The 13,582-nt window shown below is 35.8% G+C and overlaps 1 protein-coding gene across 1 annotated transcript; it reads right to left on the reverse strand.

Annotated features, from left to right (window-relative positions):
- Window positions 1-369: 369 nt before the first annotated feature.
- On the reverse strand, window positions 370-8,996 carry LOC149618476 (protein trapped in endoderm-1-like). Its single transcript, XM_089854182.1, has 5 exons — window positions 8,311-8,996; window positions 4,135-4,558; window positions 3,066-3,336; window positions 1,737-1,942; window positions 370-1,672 (listed from the first exon to the last, which is right to left on the reverse strand). Exons 2-5 carry the CDS (start codon window positions 4,533-4,535, stop codon window positions 1,378-1,380), a joined length of 1,173 nt encoding a protein of 390 aa, XP_089710308.1. The 5' UTR covers window positions 4,536-4,558; window positions 8,311-8,996; the 3' UTR covers window positions 370-1,377.
- Window positions 8,997-13,582: the final 4,586 nt, after the last annotated feature.

Here is a 13,582-nt window from a genome sequence, read left to right on the forward strand (position 1 = left end):
TTACAACACGGGCAAGATGAAGGACGTGCAGATGTTGGGTCTGGTATTGAACTCGCGGGTAATTGGGTTTAAGGTTGGCCCATGCTTCGTAATTACAAAAAGCCTGGTGTTGTCTTTCATAGGCCTTGTTGTAAGTTACACAGTTATATTCATTCAGATGAATCCGCGATACACAAATCCAGGTGTCGATCGATCTGCTTTCAACAATGGCACTAACGTTTAATGAATACCATCTCTTACATTCCCCATGTACCGCGAGTGTAACGCATTTGATGGGTTGGACTTTGGCCTAGGTGGGAGGCATACTCTTTAGCGTCACACTTTCTGCCTTTTCTCTTCACCTTTGCTAATAGCGTTATTAACACCAACTCAAGTTTTAATATTACTTTATTATCAATTGTTTAAAATGAGGTGTAAATAATATAAGAACAAACTTAATTAAGCTAAGTACAAAAATAACAAAAGGTTTTAGAGAGAATTATCATAACAACAAATTGAACGTACAACACAACAACTTCTCTGAACAAAAACACTCACCGGATTTTAGAAACTGTTTAACTACGAAAACAAACATAAGCACAGCAATATTATTAATGTTAGTAAATTGAATGTATTTTAAATTAAGTGTATGTAAATGAAAAAAGTTTGAAAATAAGTGAATTAAAATTATACGGCTGAAAACGTTTTTCCAATTTCCAATTAAATTTGGAAGTTTTCAAAGATTAAGTCGAGAGTTACGCAAGTTAGTAAAGAAAGGACGCTTGCTAGTTTTGTAAATGGAGATTGCGTCATGAAGGGTAAGTAGTAAGATGAACAAGTACTTGATATATGTCGTAATGAACTTAGATGAACACTTATACTAAAGATACGTGGTCACTTGTTGAAGATGCTATTTGTAAATGATGTAGAAGTTACAAATAACAACAACATCTTTGGTTGTTAACCTTGATGGGTTTTAAATTGAGATTGTCTTCAAAGGTAAGTATAAAGATAAATAAGTAGATGTTAGATGTCATAATGAATTGAGGTGAACATTGACACAAAACACACTAGGCCGCGTTTTGCAAAAGCACTTGCAGACGACATCTGCAACAATTTTAACCATAACTTGAATTGACACATTAACTGCTGGCTGATGCCAAGTACTTGTAAGATATATCCATAATGAAATCAGATGAATAATGGTAGGAAACACACTGGACCGCTTAAGTAAACGCAATTGCAGACGAAATTAAGGAAATTGCATCATCTGCAACAAGTTCAAGCTGGCTGCAACTAACAACTAAGTTAGCTTTTGTCACCGGGTATTTTTCAAAACATCTCCCAACTTCAGGGGCTGTCTTTTAAGATTCTCAAAGCCTCAAGGCGTCTAAATCGTTACGTTTCATCGTCCTGTACTTGTTCGTGTTGACCATTCTTCCTTTTGGACTTTACCTCCATTTTATTGGTCAACGCGTTGAAGACATACGCGTCGGAGACTAGAGTTTTGGAACAGGCCGAGCTACCCGAGCTTGATCTCGAAGTTCCACTCGGAGCTAAAGGTGAACGCTTGGAGCATAACAAGCCATAATAGGCGTGTCTGTACTGACGGTTAATGGCGGCGTAGATAATAGGGTTAATTGCTGATGACATCCAAGCCAAGATGGAGGCAATGACGTGAATTGTCGGGTACCTAAGTTTTTAAAATATGTTGATTAGTTTTAGGGAATTATTTTCATCGGACTTTGGGGTCTTACATGAAATCATTGTCGAATACATTCACTACCATAAGTGGTAAGAAGCACAATAGAAACGAACAGAATATGATTAACATTAACTTTGTGAGTCGTAATTCGTCTGCTTTAAGTAGGGACGAAATTGCTCGGCGAGCTTCGTGGTTTAGGGCTGCTGATGTACCATTGGTTGATCCCGATGACGTCAAATTACGTCGGCTTTGTCGAACCTAAAGCATAAATTGGTAGGATTAAGAATTCATACAGCTAATGGAAATAATTGTGGCCCCATAGCTAGAACGTTAATTTCTATGTGGGTTTTGAGGGCTGGGTTTGAGAACTTGCTATCCGTCACGCCTCATAATTCCGACGTCATTCTAACTGTGATTTCATTGGTTGGTACCAACACGCAGCGAGATAGATTATTAATTCGAGAGGTAAAATTTGTCAGACATAATGATTAGTCTAGCTCCTCCCACAAAATCCGCATACCTAGATACATTAAGGAAAATGGGTACTCAACGATTCCTAGTAGCTGTATGTATTCCTGGTATGATTAAGTATTTAAAAATTTAATTATGAAAGGCACATAAATAAATATTAACTAAAATTAGACAAAAATTAGAAATGAATACGTTATTTTAATTTTCTACTGTTATACTTAAAGCGGCTAAATCAAAGCATGCATTAAAACAAGCTTTGAATTTTAATTAGCGTTTTTAATTATAATGAACTAAAATACCGGATATTAACGACGCCATAAAACTACGGGATATCAGAAATTAATTGCAAATTTTGGAAAAACCAAAAAGAGAATAAAATTTCCCCAAAGGCCTGTTCAGACTGGAGTAAAATCGTACGTTCCCGTTGCGTTCTTAATATCGTTACGGTCGCGTTCGTACATTCATTTCCCTGTTCAAAGGTCAGAGCAGACGACTTAAAACGGGTCGCGTATATATAATGGTTTTTGAACCAAGACTTTTGAATACTAAAATAGCCGAACATCCAAAATGAATGACAACCACCGTACCAACAGCGCTAAAACTTTGAATGTATCGTCTGCTAATGCATAGCTCACGCGTCAGTAACACAGCATGATCGAGTTAGCTATGGCTAAAGAAAAGGCTCTAATGAGGTGGCGCTATCTAGACACCACTCGATCAAACTGAAAATTTCAAACTAAACCCGCCAATATTTTAGGTAGTGGTTGTCACGTGTCTAACTAGGCGAGCATAGCGACTTCACCGACGACGTGAACTCTAGGTTTTAGTGTAGTCTGAACGGGCCTTTAGAATATTTCAATCGTGCGGAGTTTCGATTAAATAAAGATTTCAGTAAATCTTACGAACTTACTTTATAAAATATGCAAGAATACGAAATTGTGATAACGAGGCAAGGTAAGAGGAATCCCAAAATGAACAAGAATTTCTTTGGCGAGCGTCCTTCGTGAGAGAGAATGGTACAAGAAAACGTCTCCGCGTCAAATCCCAGTTGTCCCCAGACTTTAAGTAATGGAGGCACCATAATGGCAAAACTGAATATCCAGTATAACCCAATCATCAAAATAACGTTGCGTTTTTGGTAGATTTGATCGTATCTAGCTGGATAGTTGATTAAAACGAATCTAAAGACAGATAAAGAATGTAATTTGTTTAGATGAATGGTTAAAACTTTATCAGAGGTTTATTACTGGAAGTAAACACGGTTCGATTGTAAATGGTTTCACAGTAGAATAAGTTCATAAGATATGTTCCATAAGTTTGTCAATGGCTACAAACTGGAGCTTGTCATGAAGTGACGTAGTTGAAACGTCATAGACTCAAGGTAAAGCGACGCCTGTCAAAGGCCAAGTACAAATTACTAAATAGGACCTAGATGGAAGTCCTGCAAAATTAACCACCGAGTGTAGGACTTCAATTCTTGCGGCGTTCACGAACTAGCTCTCAGAAAACATTTCCGTCATAACCCTAGCTTAAATAAAAAACTGAGCGATTTATCGTGTGTTTACTTCATGTAACATACTTCAAATATGCTTAACCTAACCCAATCCAACCCTAGCCTAAACAAACAAAACACCGAAGGACTTTACCTTGTGTTTACTTCATGTAACAGATTTCTAATATACTTAACCTAACCCAACCCAAGCCTAAACATACAAAACACCAGGATTAACAGTTTATCGTGTCTTTACTTCATGTAACATACTTCAAATAAATTTAACCTAACCCAACTCAACCCTAGCCTAAACAAACAAAACACCGGACTTCATCTTGTGTTTACTTCATGTAACACACTTCTATAATACTTAACCTAACCCAACCCTAGCCTAAACAAACAGCACAAAAGGAGGAACAGTGACACTTTATCATGTGTTTACTTCAAGTAACATACTCCAAATAAACCAGTCTTTCAATGAAGTTACCTGTTAATGGTAATAGCGGTCATGGACATAAGGGAAGCGGCTACATTTCCGTAAAAGAAGAATGGAAACAATTCACAAAGAGCTTCACCCAGAATCCAGTCCTCGTGAATGTATCTGGAAGTTGTCAGTGGAAGGTTGATGGAGCAGAACAAGAGATCAGCCACGCACAAGGAAATGACGAAAGCCGTCGTGGCGTTCCTCAGTTTGGGACTCCGTGCCAAAGCCAGAACCGTTACTAGATTGCCAATGACACCAACAACGATAAAAATGACGCTGCAGATGGCGGCAAATACCGTGGCCCCACGAGGATACTTGATGACGCTCAATGATACTATGTCCACTGATGATTCATTGTTGATGTACAACTGGGATGGTTCACTTAGATTGGTGGTAGCGGACATGTTTACTTTACACTTGAATTAATCTGTTTAAAACAAAATATAATATAAATAAATATTAAGTGATGTTATTTTTTTTTATTGTTAAAAAACAACACCTGCGAACTACTGTCGATCAAATTTAATATACCTATTAGAATGTTGGAAAAAGATGGATGAATGGATGTAGGGCATTAAATACTGCATAAGTCTATAAGATATGTTCCATCCATAAGTATGAGTGGCACTACCTGCACAAGTTCGTAATGCTACTGAGAGATGGACTTACAGTACTCGAGATAACTAGTTCGAGAAGGAGAACGACAAACAAGCGAGTCAACTGAAGTTCTACCTACACTCGGTGGGTGGTTAATTAATTTTGCAGGACCAAGTTCCATCTAGGTACTATTTAGTCTGAACTTACTAAGTTACCCAAATTTGACAGCAGCGCCATACTCACCAGGCGTATGTCGCTTTACCCTGAATCTATGACCTCCCTACTTCAATCACTTCAAAATTACAAGCTCCAGTTTCTAAGTTACCAGAGATTAACAAACTTATGGATGGAACATATCTTACGAACTTATGCTATCTTTTATATAATAAACCATTTTCAAAATAGATAAACTGTTGCAATAAATGCAACATTGAGAACTGGCGCAATACTATTCAAATAAATAATGTTATGTAATGTAATAAAAAACGTGGTACTTCACTGGTGGTCCATTACCAAGGTGGTTTTTTTGACGCAATAAGAGTTAAATAAGGGGTTTATAAACTTGAATTTAAAGTTATGAAATTTAGATACACGATTAAGGAAAACCGAACAATGGCTTTCCTCTATGCATAAAAAGAAAAGACTATCACGAGCTGAACTGAGACCGGTTTTATTTTCCGATCTTGATTCTACACTTCATCTTTCCAAGGAGAATTAAATTTCAAGATCGTAAAGACAAGATTGCGTTTGAAGAGGGCTAATTTCTACTTTGAAATATGGTGGCGGCTATAGCATCGTATCATAACCTTTAACATTTGACCCCAGCTCTTCTCAAATCGTGTTCGATGCGGGTCTTGATCGTGAGGAAAAAATAAGTATCACCGAATTAAATCAGAAGTATGTAATACTTCGTTTCGAGAGAAGTGTACCTACCACAAAGCGGGGTGGGCAATTGTAACATGATTCTTCCCAACCAAAATCAGAATTAACATTTATTATAGGAAAGGTTAATTACTAAACCGAATCATGCACATACGCCATGTAAATAGTTAATTCCTCATCATTACTGTCTATTAACGCTGCTTAACTATTTTCCAAGGCGTACTCATGCGCTTGTGTGTTAATTAATTTTTGTCCCACGTCAATTAAGACAATTAAGGTTTGATGGTTAATTGATAGATTTCTGCATTGGGATTTAGTAAATACACCAAACAGTTATAGTTAATTCACTCTAGCACGGTGAGCGATAGTTATATACCCATCTTAATTAAGTTTGATGAGCGGGATCGAGCAAACAAAAAGGGGGTCCCTCGCCTGGAAAGAATCATTCATGTTACATAACTAAAGAATATTAAGAGGATACAGAGTGACATCCTTCTTCTATTATCTCCTTCTGATTAAAGTAGATATAGTTAAAAATGCAATGGAATTTCGGGGACCTTGATCGAACTAAAAATATTTCCATTTTAGCGTAGCAAAATTGAAAACAATATTCGAATCAAAATACAATACGTGGATATCCTGTTTTTATATTAAACGAAAATAAAAGGGTTTCTCTATGGTATTGAATATAAATGGATGTATCAGAAAAATTGAAGGCTATAATCATGACAATTAAAAAAATCAATTTTACTTTGAATAAATAAATATGTAGATATTTTTCAAAAGTCAGGAGTGGTGTTTGACCACTTAGTAAGTTCAGACTAAATAGGGCCTAGATGAAACTTGGTCCTGCAAAAATAATTAACCACCACCACCGAGTGGAGATAGGACTTCAATTGACTCGCTTAATTCCGTCGTTCTCCTTCTCGAACTAGTAACTTATCTCGAGTACTGTAAGTCCATCTCAGTAGCATTACGAACTTATAGTTCATACTTATGGAACGGAACATATCACTTATAAACTTATGCCGATACTTATGGAAAGCATTATTATTGCAACTACATTCTAATTACACTTATTAATCTATATTTTAAACCAATAGTGGGTAGAAGAAATTTAACGACGTAAACAAACATTTAAATTTTGTCGTTAAGTCATTTTGTTTAAAAAAGAAAAACATCTATATACAGGGTGTTTGTGAAAAGTCCATCAATAATGAAAGGGCGTATTTATTGGGCCATTTTGAGTCGAAAATGTTCTATGACATTTTGCCGTCCGAGCCACGGTTTTCGAGTTATGATTTGAATATTTTAGGGATGACCCCTTCATCAAATTAGCGCTGTCTTTCAATTTCTTAATTAAATTTAAGGGGTCATCCGTAAATTACTCCAATCATAACTTGAAAACAGAGGCCCGGACGGCAAAATGTCATAGAACATTTTCGACTCAAAATGGCCCAATAAATACGCCCTTTCATTATTGATGGACCTTTCACAAACACCCTGTATAATTGGAATCTAGTTTGGTTGGTATATAACACTGCATTCATTAGCATACGAAACGAGCTGTATAATCGTTTCTTAACGAGAAAATACTTTTAAAGATTTAGCTAAAAACCTTTTTTCAAATGAATTATGATAATTCTACGCCCATGTCGCGCATTTCAAAAAGATAAAAAATAAAATGAACTTTTTTAACTGAATTTTTAGCAATAATTTTCTTAGAATTATTTATAAAAATCATCATCATCATGGCTTGAGGCGATTGAATTTTAGGGGAGTTCGATTTTTCTTAAGAAATAGTTGGTTTATATCTTTCATATTATTTTTAATTGATACTATTATAACTAGAACCTACCTACATCCATAAAAATGATTTTTATCAAATTCACTCTCTTACTCTCTCTCCCTCTCTTGAGGGGTCCATCACTTAGTAATCGGTTTATACTAAGTACCTTCGACTATACTAAAGAGATTACACGTAACCTTTGACCCTAATTTGTGTTTTTTAAGAAAATATGAATTTAAATTTTAAATAAGTACCATATCGTTATTTGCTAAAACATTTTGAGATTAAATTTTAACCAACTAAGCCTATTTTAGACATAAGAGGATTTTGAGGTCTTGGTTCACGTTTTAAAAAATAGTGTTACAGCTTTTTAACGCAACCAATGCCCCACGTGACAACGATTTAATTATGAATTCAAAACCCTTCAATAATTCATGGAAATTTATTTATAAAAAAACCCCATATTTTCTTATAAAAATATAATCTTTAAAAAAAAATCATATTTTCCAAAATTGATGCGATTTTAATTGAAATTTCACAGAATTTCCTGTAATTCTTGAATTGAAATATTATACCCACATATATTTTCTGTCAAAATGTTTTTAATCTATGGAATTATAATATTTAAAAGTTAATCAATCTAGCATCTAGTACAACGTAGGCAGCGATTTTTGTAATACAAGTTTTTCTAGACATCTACGAGAAATTGTCGAAACATTTCAGAGGGATTAACATAAGCTTCAATTCAAGTAAATTATTAAAACCCACAAATACACATTGAATACCCAACCGATTAAAACATGAATCCCCAAAATCAAATCCCATATCACACAACTCACAACGAACACAACCCCCTCAATTATCTCCCCATCCCATACTCTTAAACAAGGAAGTTAAAATAAAAAACTTACATTAAAAAACAGACCCCAGTCTTCAGTCTTCAAGCTTCAAGATTTCCAGTATAATAAATTCAAGATGTTCCTTAGGCTCGCAACAAAAAACGTTTCACGACAGTCACCAACCAACCACATGCGTAACGTACATACGTTAACTACACGTTCTCTGAGCGAGTTTAGAAACTCACAGTGCAACGCCAACTTCAACTTAAGTTTGATGACAGTTTGCGAGACTCGATACAGTCAAATTTGTAGAGGCCTTCAAACTGTGCAAACCCTCCTCAATCGTCTGTCAACTAAAAACACAAAATACTCCTACAAACTTTATGTATCCCTTTCAAGTGCAACCCGAACTCAGATAGCGACAGTAAATTAAATAAAAAATGAAAATCACCATTTATCAAAATTGAAAAAAATTAAAATTGATAAAGAAGAAAATACATATTCATATAGAACCTCACGACGCGGGAATAAAGTCTAACCAACTTCACAGACGGAGCAAACCGGCACGAAATAAAACTTAGTTTTATCCAAAATGAACATCGGCCGGCTCTTTCTTGTAACTCCGCCCATTTTTTTGCGTCATAGGCGCCGGAGTTGTAATATGTTAAAGAAAGGAACCGCGTGGAATAGCTAGAGACTCTCCCCTAAAAAATATTACTCATTCATTAAAAAAGATTTAATAGCTATATTTTTTAAAAGGGAAGGTGTGGTAATTTTGGGTTGAAGGTGCAGGTATTAAAAGTAATATTTATTATATTTTGGTTGAAGGTGCAGATATTAAAATAATATAAATTTATATTTTGACTGAAAGGTGCAGATATTAAGAAATTTAGTGTCGATGCTCAATAACTTGTAGTGCAAGTACCAGTACAAGTACAAATACAAGCACCAGTACAAGTACAAATACAAGCTCCAGTACAAGTACAAATACAAGCACCAGTACAAGTACAAATACAAGCACCAGTACAAGTACAAATACAAGCACCAGTACAAATACAAATACATACATATATATTCTGCTGCAGGTCCAGATATTAAAATAACACATATTTTTGTTATCTTTCAGATATTTAAGTATTGCAATGAATAATGAAATACATCTTTGTAAAACTAAGAGCCTTTGAAAATTCTAATTAAGCTAATTAACTTCTCTAGGATCTTGATAAACACGATATATACAGAAAATTACTGTATCATGGATATTTTTTAAATAAGATGATTGTTGAATAATGTCTTAATTATTAATTAAGTTAATTGGCCTAAGTGTAATTTGACGAGTGTAGCTTTTCACATATGGTGGTGATGTCGTTGGTTGGACGAACTAATTAAATAAATAATTTTTTGTCATATTTCTTTTTTTGCGTTAGACCCTCCGCGAAGTTTGAAGATGCTTGAGACACACTACATAAAAAATTTAAATATATAATTCAAAGGAATACTACACTTGAACCAGTTAACGTGAATCTATGACGTTTCACCTATACGTCAGTCACTTCCTGACAACCTCTCAGTAACCAGTGACGAACTTATGGAACTTATCTTATGAACTTCAGCAAATAGTTCCGATATTTCAATCTTATTTGGGTCTCCCTTTAGATAAGCATTAAAAAAGGGTTTTCATTACAGACAAAGATGTTCAAAGCGAAAAAGATAAATTTGCCAGATCCCTTTCTCCGAAAGTCTTCCCTTTACTAGTAAGATAAATCGCGAGGCAACCAAGGAGTGTGAGGAACCTTTTGTGACCTCCTACTCCTCCTGAAGGGGAGCCCCTCTCAGTTTTAAACAAGAACGAGGAGATCTAACCTCACCAGCTCGTTCCCGAGGATGATACCAGTGTTATAACCTTATAATATTCTAAATAAGTATGGGTTCCCTTTAAGGTGCTTGCGTTTGTTCATGAGAGACAAAATAAAATTGACTGACTACAGCGCCATCTTCGGATTTCAGTTTTTCCTCATTTTTTTTTTAATTTGTTCGCGCTGTTTAAATCACCTAAACTAGCTGTAACGTAATTTAATAGACTATACACAAGTGAAATATTTAATTACCATTAGTTATCGACATAACGGTAATTTTATTATCCTAATTTATTGATAATTTATCCGTCATTTACCAGCACTTTATCCGTAATTTACTCAGTAACGTATCCGTAATTTACTCAGTAATTTATCCGTAATTTACCCGGTAAATTATAGTTTATAAAAATGACGGTAATAGAACACTTCGATGTAACTAAGAGGCAAAGACACTAGGGTAAAACTTTGCTTTCCATCTCGTTTTTCGACGCCTGCGCAGAGAGTACACAGAAACGGAAACGTATCAAACAACTTGTACGTCCCGGTACTGATGGTTGCCTACCCCCATTTTCAACATCCAAAAAAAATTTATTTCACATCTCGACCTTCGACCCATACTTACAGAGAACATGATAGTCTTATGTTGTAAGTAAATCACTCAGGCGTGTCAAGGCGAATTTACACAGAAGAACAACGTAACGTACTAAGGGCTGACTCTTTAATAGCTTAAATGCTATTATTTTTTTTCCTGGGAACATTTAACGCTTATTTTCGGTTTCCAGCTATTCATTTAACACCACTTATTACAAACGTTGCAAGCTCGTCTCGTCTGGTGGTTGGTTATATGACGATAAGACGTTGGGGAAACGTTCCGAAAATAATGATGTATTTTTCTATGAAATATTACGGTTTTAAACCACTTGAAAATGCGATAATGTTACATAACAGATAAGATGGAAGGAAGCTTGGGAAAATTTTGAAGCACATGTGCTCGGAACTAAACAGAGAGTGGGTTAGATAAGTTTTTTTTTGTTAATAGGCCCTTTCTAAAGGGGGGGGGTTGCGAAGTATCGTCTGCTTGAGTTAGGAACTTAGGGTAGACGAATAGACGTTAGATTGGACTTCAAAGTTACCAGTCCTGCACCAAAATTGGATTGTCCGTTTGGTTTGAAGCAAGCCATATCTTAATTTACACGGCTTTGTTGTACACATACCACCGGAAGTTCCTTCTGTCTTAAGAAAACAATGTGGTCAAGCACCACACTCTATTTCACCCCCCGAATTTTGAGAAGAGTATATGCGAGTGACAATTTCGCTGTGTCCTCACGAAGTTCGATATTTGAGGTCAAAGTTCACCCCAATAGTGTTTGAATCTAAGGCCAAATTACTTTGACACATTTTTTCACGCTTCAAGACACTGGATTATTTTTTATCGCTAAGAATTGGGCATTTCAGAATGTCAATATTTATCTCTTGAAGAAAAGTTCAATTTTTTTCTTCGGAAATTGTCCTCTATCTTAAGAAACATAGCAAAGGTGTCAAAGCGTATTTCCGCTAAAAATTTTAACTTCCGGTATTTACATCCCTTTTTTGTTTAAGAAAAACTTTGTTGATGTATGACTAAATGATTCAGCGAATTGTGGAAATTTTTAGGCCTAACTCGAAGGAAGTTGGGGCTAAGGTTTTAAACCGTCTCAATATGTTGTAGTAATGTAGTTATTTTGGAATGATTAAACTGTAAAAAAGTTTCAACCTTTCCACGGATCATTACCAGGAATACATACAGCTAATTGGAATAATTGTTTTGCCATTTTCACTCTACGTATCTAGGCGGATTTTGTGGGAAGAGCTAGACTAAATTTTATCATAAATTCATAAGATATGTTCACCATAAGTTTGTTAATCTCTGGTTACAAACTGGAGCTTGTAATTTTGAAGTGATTGAAGTAGGGAGGTCATAGATTCAGGGTAAAGCGACATACGCCTGGTGAGTGGGGCGCTGCAGTCAAATTTGGGCTTAGAAAGTTCAGACTAAATAGGACCTAGATGGAACTTGGTCCTGCAAAATTAATTAACCACCTGCACCGATTGTAGTTAGGACTTCAATTGACTCGCTTAATTCCGTCGTTCTCCTTCTCGAACTAGTCATCTCGAGATGTAAGTCTCTCAGTAGCATTACGAACTCGTATAGGTAGTGCCATACTCATGGAGCATATCTTATGGCTATACAATTATTCCGAGTAGCTCTATGTATTACTGGAAACATTTACTTGAGAAGAGATCCATGGTAAAATCCAAGACTCGGAGAGTCGGAGGAGATAAGATCATTTGGGTGTAGAGACGTGTTTGAGCCCTTGTTTTTCCCGGAGGCACATGGCGCGCCAAGGCCTATGCAAGAAGAGTGCAAGATCGTGTTTTTTTCAAGTTGGATAGAAAATAAATATTAACGCCATTTATTATCCGCGCCAAACAAAGGAAGATTCTTGTGAACTTCTTCTTTTCTATTTAAAAGGACGGGGAAATCTTTAGATACTTGTCTGCGATGCGACTACAAGCCTCTTGTAGAGTTTGAAAACCGGAATCACTGTTCTGTTCTGTTCTCTTCTTGTTTTGAAGAAGACCTATCATCCGAGCTGTCACCGGAGGCCTAAAAAGCTTCTTCAAGCCTCGATGAGATGAGAGTTCTTCCTCTTCAGGCCGATATACCTTCTTTACGAGATACAAAAAAAATTTTAGAATAATAATAACAATAATAAAAGTGAACTTTTGTTGCCTTGTTTATATTCAGACTGCGAAGTGGGCTTGGTTCCAGCATAAGTTTATTGATATGTTCCTTCCATAAGTATGAATGGCACTACCTATACAAGTTCGTAATGCTTCTGAGAGACTTACAGTACTCGAGATAACTATTTCGAGAAGGAGAACGACGGAAGCGAGTCAATTGAAGTCCTAACTACACTCGGTGGTGGTTAATTAATTCTGCAGAACCAAGTTCCATCTAGGTCCTATTTAGTCTGAACTTGCTGAGCCCAAATTTGACAGCAGCGCCTCACCAGGCGTATGTCGCTTTAACCTGAATCTATGACCTGCCTCAATCACTTCAAAATTACAGGCTCCAGTTTGTAACCAGCGACAAACTTATCACGGAACATAAATCATTGTGTGTTCAGTTTCTTAATTAAATTTAAGCGGTTATCCGTAAAATACTGCTATTCCAATCTTAACTTGAAACAGTGTTCCGTAGTACAAACAAAATGGAGAACTGATAGAAGTTACATACATTTTCGACTCAAAATTGATTTTCCAGAGAACATCCCCTTAATTTATGCAAGCAGACTTATCAGAAACACCCTGTATAGGAATAAGTTATTTCACCGATATCTTGAACCTTTTTTACCATATCTTAGGGTAAATTTACGCAAAACTTTCAAACATTTTCTCTCAACCCCAGTAGTCTTAAATTTACTTAACATCTAGCATAGAAGCTT

Source organism: Phalangium opilio, unplaced genomic scaffold (genome assembly GCF_054372755.1).
Source record: "Phalangium opilio isolate 3A_F unplaced genomic scaffold, DU_Popi_V2 ptg000209l_1, whole genome shotgun sequence".
Taxonomy (NCBI): domain Eukaryota; kingdom Metazoa; phylum Arthropoda; class Arachnida; order Opiliones; family Phalangiidae; genus Phalangium; species Phalangium opilio.

Excerpts from the sequence above, each read along its gene's own strand:
- LOC149618476 (XM_089854182.1), bottom strand. The coding sequence starts at position 4,535 with ATGTCCGCTACCACCAATCTAAGTGAACCATCCCAGTTGTACATCAAC. Across the intron at positions 3,337-4,134 it reads ACCGCTATTACCATTAACAG|ATTCGTTTTAATCAACTATC; the intron begins GTAACTTCATTG and ends ATCTGTCTTTAG. Across the intron at positions 1,673-1,736 it reads GTATTCGACAATGATTTCAT|GTACCCGACAATTCACGTCA; the intron begins GTAAGACCCCAA and ends TTAAAAACTTAG.